We start from the raw sequence: 12,436 nt of genomic DNA, 5'->3' as shown, positions 1-12,436 counted from the left end.
CAATTACGTTTACTTACAAAGTGTAGAGTGTGTTTTTATGTGATCTGAGTGTGATACATTTCTAATATTTGTAGTCAGAACTAAGAAAAAAACGGGCGCCATGTTCCTACTATTATTCATGTAATCAAAATTAATTGCAACAAATATATATATACAAACAGGTACCTGTGAAATTGCACTATCATACTGTTTAAACACCTATTATATGCAAATCACCCAAAATATTCAACAAAAAATAATTGTAATAGTGCCGTTAAATCGAATTACCATGCAACAAAATACTTCCATCAACATAACACATAAACAAAACCATCAGATTACATCATTCATAATACCTTCTTGTACATAAAACCATGGTTGAAAAATTTTATATAGGTACGTGAAAAATACACCAATTAACATTACTCAATTATGTTGAAACAAACCTTACTCAAACATTTCCTTGTAATAAAAATAACCTATAACATAGCTATAGGAGAGTCAGTTTTAAAAATGACTGAGATTAATATTTTTATGATTGAATATAATCATGACTGCAAAACTTTCATGGTACACGTCAGTTTGTACGAAAACCATCTAACATGTTTATATTTACTAAAACTAGCTTCAGTCGGTCACACTGAGATTCTCATCCTTAACCTCTGGGTTTGTCGACAAAGTATACATTCTTATGTAGATTTTAATATCGGTTTAGTCTGCGCCAATAATAATATGGTGAACTTCAAACAAAAAAATTCCACGCGTAACGTAAGTCATTGGTTTAATTACTTGGACACCTTACAACCAAATTAACAGTCACCAAAAACTAATTTTCAAGGCTTTGTCAAATAAATATCAGAAATAAATCCAAAACTTGTTACGATGCTCGGAATTATTCAGGTATTTCAGGTTTACCTGAAGACTTCTCTGACAAAATAAAGCCTGAGACCTTACCAATTCTGTAACTGGCCAAATCAAGCCAAAATCAAACCTGATTGGTATGATTTATCTTTACATTCGTAGCCAAACGTCACAGGATTCTCCTCAAGTACAAATCTTGATGATATTAGGCCATCTCCTGACGTTAAAGACTTTTTAAGTAGGCATCAAGCCTAGATCATGCCATACTTAATCAATGGTTCCACCAAGACATTTTTTCTTTTTTTTAGCGTCCCTGCACTCATACAAAATTCATCAATTTAATTGTTACAAAATTTAAACATTCATTTTAGCCTAAATAAACAAACTTATTACAATATGGCAGTAATTAATACCAATAAAGGATACTCAGTATAACAATGAAAAATACATAAACCAATAAACATAATATTGTAAACTGACTAATTTTAATTATAAAAATTATTTAAATACCTGTCCTCCACATTAACATTCAAAACAAACTATGTGTAAAAATTGTGCACAGAAAGAAAATTAAATTCACATTTAGGCTATATGATATAGCCCACATGAACAAAAATAAACAAACTTCAGAGTCCAAAGAGTAATAGATAATTATTCATGGATGTGATACACGAATAAAAATCTGAAACACTAATAATTACAAAAATTAAATATTGTTTTGAGGAAAGACTCTGTACGTGGCTACGCGTAAATTATTTTCAAAATGTCGGTAATTTCTTAATAATCCAAGATGGCAGTTGAGGTCTAGGTCCAGGTAATGGTCAAAGTCATGGTCAAGGTCAATATAAAGGGTCAAAAATCGAGGGCAAAGGTTGAAATCGAGGTCAATGTCAAATGTTAAGGTTAAAGTAAAACTCAAATTCAAGGCCAAAAGTCAAGGTATAAGTCAAAGGAAAACGTCAATTTCGAAGATCAAAAGTCAAGGTCAGAACCTTAGTCACGTTTAAGGTTAAATATAAAGGTCAAAGTCATTGTCATCCAATATGGCTGCCATGACATCAGAATTCAATATGGCGTTTTTAACGAAACGTGCTACAGTGACTCCATTATTCGAAATGACAACTGTGATTTCAGAATTCAAGTTGGTGACCATAATGAAAATTGCATTATTGATGTTATCATCAAATATTGCCGCTGTGATGTAATTAATAAGGTGGCCGTATTAAAATTGCAATGGTGATGTCTAAATCCAAGATGGCCGCCGTGACGTCACAATCCAAGATGGTATTCGAAAATCAACAATATGGACCCAGGATCCAGAGCTCGGAGACCCCAATATATTCTATCAAATATTTTCTTGCAACCAAATACACTGCATTCACCTACCCGAAAAAATTTACTATCATTGGCATTATTTTCTTTTACCGTACTAATCAATTTGGTACCTTAGTTTAACCTGATCTAAGCCATACAAAGCAATCTGATATTAGATTAGATGTAAAACGAGAATATAATTATTAAATTTATAAATGTCCGGTAGCAGGGTCCAGGGTCTGGATTATGCTTGTCGAGTCCGCCATCTTGGAATGTGAAATCTCGGTCACCATATTGAATCACCTTGACTTCATCCTTGACCACAGTCGCCATCTTGGATGACCTATCCCAGCTGCTATATTAAATTACCGACTACAGCCGTCATATTGGATGATGTCATGACTACCATCTTTATTTAAAAAACATTTTAACCATTTTGAATACCACCATCTTTGATTGTCGAACATTCTGCCAAATTGGGATACGACCGCTGTTTTGGCCGCCGTCTTGGAAATCCATATTTATCAAATAAATAACCCGTGTAATTTAAAAAATATAAAAAAACAATAGTAAGATTTAAATATAAACAGTAATAAAATTAATAAAGCTCTCATGTGATCGGTTCGAACACAACAAGTACCAATTTAAATAATACTTCATCCATCGAGCCCACAAGAGTAGTATGTTTTGGCCGGTCCGGGCACAGGCTTCAGGCTGTGGTGCCTGTGGTGCCGACCGACATATTGGATTGTGACGTCACGGCGGCCATCTTGGATGGTTGTGACCTTGACCGTTGACCTTGACCTTGACCCCGACGGCCATTTTGGATCCGCCATCTTGGATACGCCATTTTGGATGACGTAATTGTGTGTTCTCGAACATTCCGGCGATGTGTTTTCCGCCATATGGGATGATGACGTCACCGTTGCAATTTCCGTTACGGCCGCCATCTTTAACTTTTTTATTTATTATCCGATTTTAACGAAAATTTTTTTTAAAAATTATAAAAAAATTCAAATAATAACATTTTAATAAAAAATATTTAAAAATTGTACTTTTACGACACGGAGTTCGGCGTCCTCGGTTCGAACCCGGCGAGGGCAAAAAAAAAATCAAAAATGGCGACCGATCCTTCCCTCGTGGTGGGTGCTGGCAGACTGACTCCCACCACTTTTTTTCAAAGCATATATAACATCATCTAGTATGACGTCATGACCGCCATCTTGTCTGCGATGCTGGAAGCCATAATCATTGTATTGTCGGCTAGAGTGCACCGACGCCATGCTAGTTTAATTCTTACCCGCTAGAGTGCAGTAATCATTTATTATTGCTGTGACACCCGCCATCTTGTCATTTGGCCGCCATCTTGTCATTTGGCCGCCATCTTGAAATTCCGCAATTATTTAGCTAGAAATTCGGGAAAAGTTTCAAAATTCATTAAATAAATTTGTAATCTATATACTGATTGATTAGATCGAATAAGGTCCTTGGTTCGATCCCTGGCCGATACAAAACAACTTTAATTTTAAAAAATACCACAAAAGCGACAGGTTTGAGAAAATAAAAACATCGCAAGTTCATTTAAAAACTTTTATTACACAAATTCAGTACACTACTACAAGTACAAAAAAATACACAGACAAATTACTAAAGCCTTGTGGATTTCTCGATTGAAACAGTCTTCTTACTATACGGACTAAGTCCTTTACATGACTTTAAATGTCTATTCAGTTTATCAGGTCGACATATTGGTACACTACAATTTTCACACAAAGCCGAATTATCGACTTCATTAAAAGGACAGTGATATATTTCGTGTCGTTGTGCACTCTGAATATTTACCAATGTTTTGTTACAAAATATACAGCTTGATTCCGATGAATGTACAGCCAGTCTATCACAATTCCTGAGGTGCCATTTTAATCTTCCATATTGTACAAACTTGCTTAAACATCTGTTGCACTGATATTTAATACGTTCAGAGTTATTACTACAATTGTGTATTACATAATCACGTAATTTCAAGTTTTTGATCTTCTCGCAGTACGTGCAGCCGGATGATGGAACACCGTTGGATGCACCTTCCTTCATCAATGACACTGGAACTGTTGACAACCATTGTAACACTGCTGACATGTTAACTTCTGAAGCCGTTGAGGTCTGCTCTGCAGAAGATGTTGCACGCGTCGAAATCTCCCGCTGTGCTGAGAGAGCAGGTGTAGCTGTAGACATCGTTGTCATCGGGCTCTGCACTGATGATGGTAGACCTTCGATCCAGGTTGGTGTTGATACTGGTAATGATGCCATCGAGTTCTCAAGAATAGATAGATACTGGTCCATTATGTTACACAAGTCTAACTATCCGAGCCGTTCATCACCGCAGCCAGAGACGGACTGAAGTCCATATATATATATATTTTTTTTTCCTAACCTAACTAAAAACTAAGTGTGTTTGGGAGGGGTCCGGGTTAGGGAGGGACCTAAGTGCGTCTCAGGCCGAAGCCTATCACGCCTTAGTCATGCTGGGATTAGCCATGCTGGGAGAGGGTCACATGCATCGTGTGCTAGGAAGGGATTGGCCAGCCATGGCAGCGATTGTTGCCATGACTAACTCCCCTCACTCTTATCTCTACTCTAAGCTACTAGTTAAGTTGGGCCCAGGTAAAACCTGCATAGACACAGGGAAAACCCTCACCTGGGGTCTCACTTATATAGTCTCATTAGCCGGTACAACACATGAGTCAAATCAATAACCATGTTCATTATACGTCACGGAGCATTTTTTATAATGACGATGTAAGCTATCGAGACGTGAAATTAGTTTATTGCACTTTTTGCACTGAAACAGTATTCTTTGAGCATTATTCTGACAGCAGCTTCTTTCATGTCTGCGCGGATTTGAAGTGAAAGTAAATGATGCGTCACAATATTTGCATTGATGCGATGTATGCTCTTCATTACTTGATGTCTGGAATGCATATGATGAAACGTCAGCTGATGGTGGAACTGCACGTATCGTTGTCTCCTCTGCAGCAGGTATCGGGATCTCCACCGCCGCCGTGGTCTCCTCTGCAGTCGGTATCGGGATCTCCGACTCCATCATCGTTGCTGCCATCGAGGTCCCCGCTGCTGTCGGTAAACATTCTATTCCGGTCGACATAACTAAACCTCACGAAACTTAATGGAGAGAGCACGTCCGTACTGCACCGCGACCACAGGTGAACTGCGGGTCCAGTCGTCTGAACCTCGCTTATATACCCGTGGTCTACTGGTATACTTCATGAGTCAAAATAATGTCTGTATTTAAAAATTTTTTTTCCTATTAGGTACCTAAAAATTGTAGAAATAAAAAGCATACGAGTTCAAGTTTTACACATTTATTTATAAAAATTACACAAATACATATTAGGTTAAGGAATCAAGCATTTTCACAAGCGCAGTCTTTAATGCCGCACGAACTGACACGTCGACTCCGGTTCCAACTGGTTCGTTGACTCCGGTTCCAACCGGTTCGCAGGCCACAGGATCAGGAACACAGGTTTCCAGCTGGTCATCTTCTGCGACGTTGACAACTCCGACAAGACATGGTCGATGACGTCTGTAACCACATCTACGCCTTGGCTTTGGCTCAGTGCTATTGGGACAGATTCACTGCCTGAACTGCGATGACGAGACGCACACCGTTTGGACGTCTGCGTAGATGTATCACAGGTCGCAACAGGTTGCAACACGTCCATGTTTGGTGTTGCACATGCAGACGAGGCGACTACCTCAGCAATGCTAGCAGGAAGGATTGTGTGTGGTCTCATGTGATAGACGGCACAGTTTCCAGGTTCGCAACAAGCTACCAGCTGCTGAGTCGGTTCGTAGGACACAGGAAAGTGAGCAAACCGCCAATGCTGAGCACCTCCATCACAGGTTTCTGTATATGTACGTAGATATCCGGAATCCCAGTAGCTGTACTCGACACTGCTGAAGCTAGGTCTTGCGCTCACGTACACGTTAGCAGGATGAAACGTAAACATCTTCTTGCAGGTCGAACGTCAACTGAAGGCAATTACGTAGGTACGCCATTTATATATGCAGGCTCCTACTAACATTGTGTGTGCCATTTCTGCATTAACTGCGAGTTTGTACAGACACAGACACGTTCAAACTTGTCACATGGCTGCATGTCATATATTGCACAAAGCTTGCGCAGGGAAGGACAGCCGTAGTCGGTCTGTATATCTAGGATTTCAGCTGCTCCTTCGTCACACAACTTGCTCAGCCATTTCTTCTGTTCAGGTCCGGCGACGTAGATTATTTCGTTTTGCAGTAGTAAATCTTCAATAGTGTTTTTCACTTGGTGGTACGGAATTTTTCCTTCGTCCCACTCCAGGCCATGGTAATATTTACATAGCCATTCATTCGACCGTTTACTTTTTTCGTCTAGTAGTTTCCAAGGATACGGACGTCGGGAAGTGCGTGTTTGAGTCTTGTCTCCGGAGGTGACGCTAATTTCCTTGAGCACGAACCCATTTTGGCTCTGGAAACCTTGCAGGTTGCAGTACATCTTGTCGCTAGCAATGCTCGGTCGTGACTAAATTACTATCGGAAACGAAACAGTATTTATGTCAGAATTTTCACAAGTTTGTCTCGACAATTGTACGAAGCAAGCCGATCGTGAAGTATCAGACAAAAAGCGTAGGTGTTTGGCGGAATATTTCCGCTAGTCGTTATCTCGATCCTACAGTCGATGATGTTTGAATTTATTCGATCATCCTGTTTGGAAACGTCAAACACCATTAACGGAGCCTTGTTCTTGAAACTGTCGGGACTCATTATCGGTGACTGTCTCCGCCCATAGTAAGCTTGCTGAAACTTGGCATACATTTGATATGCGAGAAGAAATCTTCCACTTTCAAAGTCCATGTTCATGTCAACGTACGGATAACTTTCGCTGTTTAAAATATTTTTACATTACGTATTTGACAGTTATCGAATACGGAGCGACTTACTCCTGCATTGAGCTGTCTTCCGGTCTGAAGCCCGACGATGATGTATCTTGGTTTTTCCGTAGCGAAGCTGGACTTTACTATCCAATTGATACGCTGACTATGAGGCAAGCCAGGATAAGTTTCCAGGCTCCAGGATCGGAATGGTACATCGAAATTCTTGCCATTTTCTATGTTCTTCAACATCTTGACTCGTTCAACGGTGCTCACTTGGATGTGGGGCAGCATCCACTCGATAGACTGTAGTGTTAGCGAGACATCTTGAGGGTTTTCTGCAGCGGCGACAATTGCATTAATTTGCGTGTTGGCTAGAAGCAGTACGAGCTCTTGTTTCGAATTAATGATTATATGCTTGTAGTCCTCAGCGAATCCGAGAAGCATGGACAGAGGAACACAAACTTCGAACTTCCCTTCGGCATAAACCGGAAGCTTATATTCATCCTCGAGAGCCCAACCGGCCATCTTTGCAGCAGACAGTTCATTTGGAGTGAGCGAAAGGTAATTTTTCATAGCAGATGTTATGCCTACATCTCTCGTCTGGTCTACCTCGACGCCATTGAGTACATACGTAATGCGCTCGATAAGGTGTAGAATACCATTGCAGGATATTGACGTCGTTGTCGGATGCGTACCATCTGCTTTTGTAAGAGTGCCTCTTATACGTAGAAATGACTGCGAAGGTAAAGTACAAATATCTTGGTGCTGTACTGCAATGCGTACTTCTGATGGTAGTGCGTACGGTCCGAGCAGGAAAGGCTGGTACTCGTGCAATTCCATTTTCGTAATGGTGTCATCAAAAATGACCAGATCTTCCACGTTGAGGATTTCGTCTTCCATATTTATTCGGCACTTGTCCAATACTGAGAAGATACTTTATGTTGTCAGGTGTTAATGCACCGATGTCTGGTAGAGAACTGTTCTTATTCACTGCAATACGATTTCTTTTATAATTGTTCGGTGTTACGAACATTATGCCCATCGCTTCAAGTGCAGACGTAATGTAATTTTTTCGTCTTGAAAATTCACCAATCGTCCTCGCTGGTCAACGATTCGGACGACGACTTCGTGTGCGCACTTCACGACGACTGGAAGGTAAATGATACTTTGCGGTACTTCTACAAGTTTATATCCTGGCGGGACCATCGGCGAAAACTCGTGCAGCATGTTGCTTAGTCTTCCGTTGAGATACATTCCACTTGCCAAATTACAGTTTATTCTTATGACATTCACAGGTAAAATGTTTACTGCGCGCGTAGATTCGTACGTTCTTCCCGTATCATAAACCTTTGATTCGAATCCGAGCATCGTACCTATGGTGCCAGGTTTCGTAAAGTCGACATTTTCACTGCATGTTAGAATGCTTTTTTGAGTGTTTGGATTTCCACGCAGTTGAAAGTCTACATCCTGTTGTAACATATCCCTGATGTAATTTGCAATGTCGTCAATTTCGTAAGAGCCAACAGGTAACCGTATTTCATGAGAGGTCCCATCGCTTTTCAGGAAGCAGATCTTGCAATTTTCTTCGTCGATATTAGGTATGGCATTATACGTTTGAAAATCTACGAGACCGATACACCATTCTCCGTCTAAATCCAGAGGCGGGAAATGAACAGCCCGCAGCTCAGATGCGTGACCTGTCAAGGTAAGTGTTATCGACATGACTAATAAATTATCATCACTGCACAACCTTTGAGTAGCAATTTATGTTTGTCAGCTAATTTTTGTTTGTTAAAAAGCGAAGACACAAGTGTCCGCAGTTTGTTTGATTAGGATTCTGTTCCGTTTCGTAATTGTAAAACAACGTAGTGGACCGGCCCAGGTACTGTCGCAGTTCTGGCGAAGGCCGTAAATATCCGTAACTGTCATAGTAAGTGGCTTTTTTTTCCAGACTTTATGTACACCACCCAGTGCGTGCCTCGACCCGACGACGTGTCTAAATTAATTATGGCGCGCTCACGTGTCTTTGGCTTGCTGGGCAAAGTGTCTCGCACAAACACACCGCGGAAATTTGGTATTTTCAGTTTGCGTGCGTACTTTATTAAATCTACGTTGGTGAGCGGTCGTTTCGGTAGGGAACTTAGGATTTTTTCATTCGTTTCTTTCTCATGCCTCGGCCTGTCTTGTGAGGTCGCAAGTAGAGTCCTGCGCCGTTTTTTTTACCGATGGCAATGGCTTCCATGCCGGCATTGTGTCGCTGTGCTTCTTTTAACTGCTTGCGCTCATTCTTCGAAGTGTTGACTGCCCGCACTATACCGCTCGTTGCACCGATGAGGCCACCGAGAGCACCCAATGCAGGCAAAAGCAAAGGAAGAAATCCTCCTATAATCTTCTTGTCGAGAGTCTGTAATTTTTGCTTGGTTTTTTGCACGCCTGCACCGATCTTGCGTTTGGTCTTGCGTGAGTTAGTCTTTGACTTGATGGAGCTGGCTCGACGAGCAACCAGTCCTAATTTCGTATTTGCCTTCATGATTTTAGAAACGCCCCACGCTGCGATTTTCTCTCCTAGTCCCGCGTTCGACGATTTGCTTATATCTTCGGCTTCCTGTGCCAATATCTCGTCGGCCCGGTGTCTGGATTCCAGGTCCTTGCTTAATGAATATGCGATATCGTGCTGCTTGCACTTTTCGTCGAGTGAATTAATGCCCACGTCACCGCGAGCTAACCTTTTCGCTAGTTTCGTGCCGGGGCCGCAAAATCTGTAGCCGGGAATGTGTAGCTCGAATGGTAGGTTGTTTATCAGCGAGTTTACGAGTCCCGCACCGATGTGTTTTTTGTTCTTACCTCTTCGAGTCATTACGCACAACTGACCAGAAAGTATAAATACGCTTCTTTTATACAAATACTTTAGTACAATGCAGGTCGTCAAGCAAGACGTGTGTTTGCCCGTGCGCATTACGCAAGACGATGTATTTAGTGCACGTGAATCAAGACATGGCTTACTGTTGGCTTCTGCTGTACGATGCATAATGGCGGGCCCGTCAAACTGTAGCAAGACGTGTGTTTTACTGAGTTTACTGGAGGAACCAAATGGTCTTCGGTTCGAGAACGTCTACTTGTATTCCAAGTCGTTGCAACAGCCAAAGTACCAGCGCCTAGCAACTGTTCTACGTTCTGTGGATGGTCTGGAGTATTTTCCGTTTAGCGATAATACCGATGTTGTACCTCCAAGCGAAGCAAAAGCCAATTCCGTGTTTGTTTTCGACGATGTAATGTGCGAGAAACAAGGCATAATACAAGAGTACTTTTCCATGGGCAGACACGCCAAGGTAGACTGCGTTTACCTGTGTCAGACGTACAGTCGCATTCCAAAACATCTCCTACGAGACAACGCAAATGTCATAGTTTTGTTTCGCATGGACGAACTTAATTTACGCCACGCTTATGATGATCACGTAAACACCGACATGACATTCCAGGAATTCAAAGACATGTGCTCCTTGTGTTGGAAAGAAGAACACGGATTCCTAGTTATAGTCAAAGACTGGCCTCTATATAAGGGCAGGTACAGACGAGGTTTCGATCAGTTTATCGCCAAACATGAGTCATAGCATTTCGAAATTCGGTCGTAGCAGTCGAGACTTACGTACTGCTCTCAAGTCTCATGACGACGTTATCCGCAAATACATTTCGCTACTGGCTCAAAAATTGACGGGGTGAAAAAGGAATTACTTGAGTACCTCGTAGCCATAGACCAGCGCGCGGAAGCTTCGGATTCTCGCATTCGCGACATGATCGAAGTATCGAATGCACAAAGACGGGACGATCTGAGGACTTTTCAAAGTAGTCTGAAAGCATCACTATCTCAATCGTCAACAAATTCAGATTTGGCCAAACACAAGAAAGAAGTTTCTGCGAACGAATAAAAAAGTATAAAAGGAGGTCTTGCAATAAGTTATCAGCCAGTACAATGTCGGACCTGGCCAGTGACCTTCATCGAGTTATACAGTCTGTTCGCGAAAAATATTTACTTGCTAGACGAACCAGACTTGCACGTGAGATGGAAAATGAGGAGATATTTAAACCAATCACTAGTCGCCTCGACGAACTTAAAAACAAGGAAGAACCAGCCTTCATTGTGAAGACAGAAGTTGAAGATGAAATGCCGACTGTAAAGAAGAGAAAGTATGAACCAGATCGAGAAGAAGAGGACTTAACAAGTACAGAGTCCATGCACAACAAAAAAATACCGAAAAAGGGACATCAAGTTAATGCAATGGTCTGACCATACCTGATATCGTTTACGAGCCGGAATAATGACACGACCTACGGAGTGTACAGAAAACATAATAAATGGTTCCTCGGTGCTAAAGAAATAGACTTTCTACCAGGAAATATCGTGCGCGTAGCAGAGTTCAAAACGCGCGGGACTCCGGGTCTGTACGAATTGCTGTTTCGCAGGGAGCCTAAAGGATATTCTCACAACGACTTACAAGAGTACAAAAATCTGCTAGAGCTAACCAATGCACATTTTCGCGATAACGATCCAGATAGTGGTGTATATAAAAAGGTAGATCATGAAAAAATCGACATTCTCGCTAATCTCTTCAGTGAACTAACAATACATGGCGAAGGTTTAAAAAAGCTAGAAAGTGGTCAGACATTTGACTATGTATATTGGGACGACCCTAATGAATTAGTTGATCGCCTTAGAATTCTACATGCATCGCGTAGTGTAGGAAACTATTCGCACATCAACGAAATAGTCTCAATACTTGAAGAACTGAAGGAAGCCGGATACATACAATGAGTCGAACCGGAATCGCTCGCGAACTTCATGCTCCTGCTAGACGGAAATACCTTCGTCGCAAAGTCATAGTTCGTGGAATTGATGATTTATTCCAGGCGGACCTTGTTGAGATGATACCGTATTCCCGATTGAATAAAGGTTTCAAGTACAGGTTGACAGTCATCAATGTTTATAGCAAGTTCGCTTGGGCTAGACCTGTCAAATCAAAGACTGCAACTGACGTAGCCAAGGCCATGAACAATATTTTGCGTGATGGACGTGTACCGTCGCACCTGCAAACAGACCTCGGGAAAGAATTCTACAATGCGACCTTCAAGGCTTTGATGAAGAAGTATGGCATCAAACACTACTCTACATTTAGTAACGTCAAAGCCTCTGTTGTCGAAAGGTTTAACAGAACTTTGCGTTCCAAGATGTGGCGACAGTTCACGGCTAACGGAAATTACAAGTGGCTTGACATCTTGCCAAAACTAATAAGCGAGTATAATTCCACTGTGCATTCTACCACGAAAATGAAGCCAAAGGACGTAAAGGACAA

At 41.3% G+C, this 12,436-nt stretch overlaps 1 protein-coding gene across 13 annotated transcripts in view; it reads left to right on the top strand.

Annotated features, from left to right (window-relative positions):
* Nucleotides 1-12,436, top strand: part of LOC134531200 (alpha-tocopherol transfer protein-like) — a 189,247-nt gene that overhangs the window by 110,248 nt on the left and 66,563 nt on the right. The window contains exon 9 of one of the 13 annotated variants that reach the window (XM_063366845.1): nucleotides 4,199-4,307. The exons of the other annotated variants lie outside the window; for them this stretch is intronic. Coding sequence (XP_063222915.1) covers nucleotides 4,199-4,215 — 17 coding nt within the window. The 3' untranslated portion in view covers nucleotides 4,216-4,307. Of the gene's footprint in view, nucleotides 1-4,198; nucleotides 4,308-12,436 lie in introns of those variants that run through there. 13 annotated transcript variants of the gene reach the window in all.

The sequence above is a fragment of the Bacillus rossius genome, chromosome 3, assembly GCF_032445375.1.
Source record: "Bacillus rossius redtenbacheri isolate Brsri chromosome 3, Brsri_v3, whole genome shotgun sequence".
Classification (NCBI taxonomy): domain Eukaryota; kingdom Metazoa; phylum Arthropoda; class Insecta; order Phasmatodea; family Bacillidae; genus Bacillus; species Bacillus rossius.
Note: the sequence above shows the minus strand (reverse complement) of the source record. Positions and strands in the feature narration are given on the sequence as shown.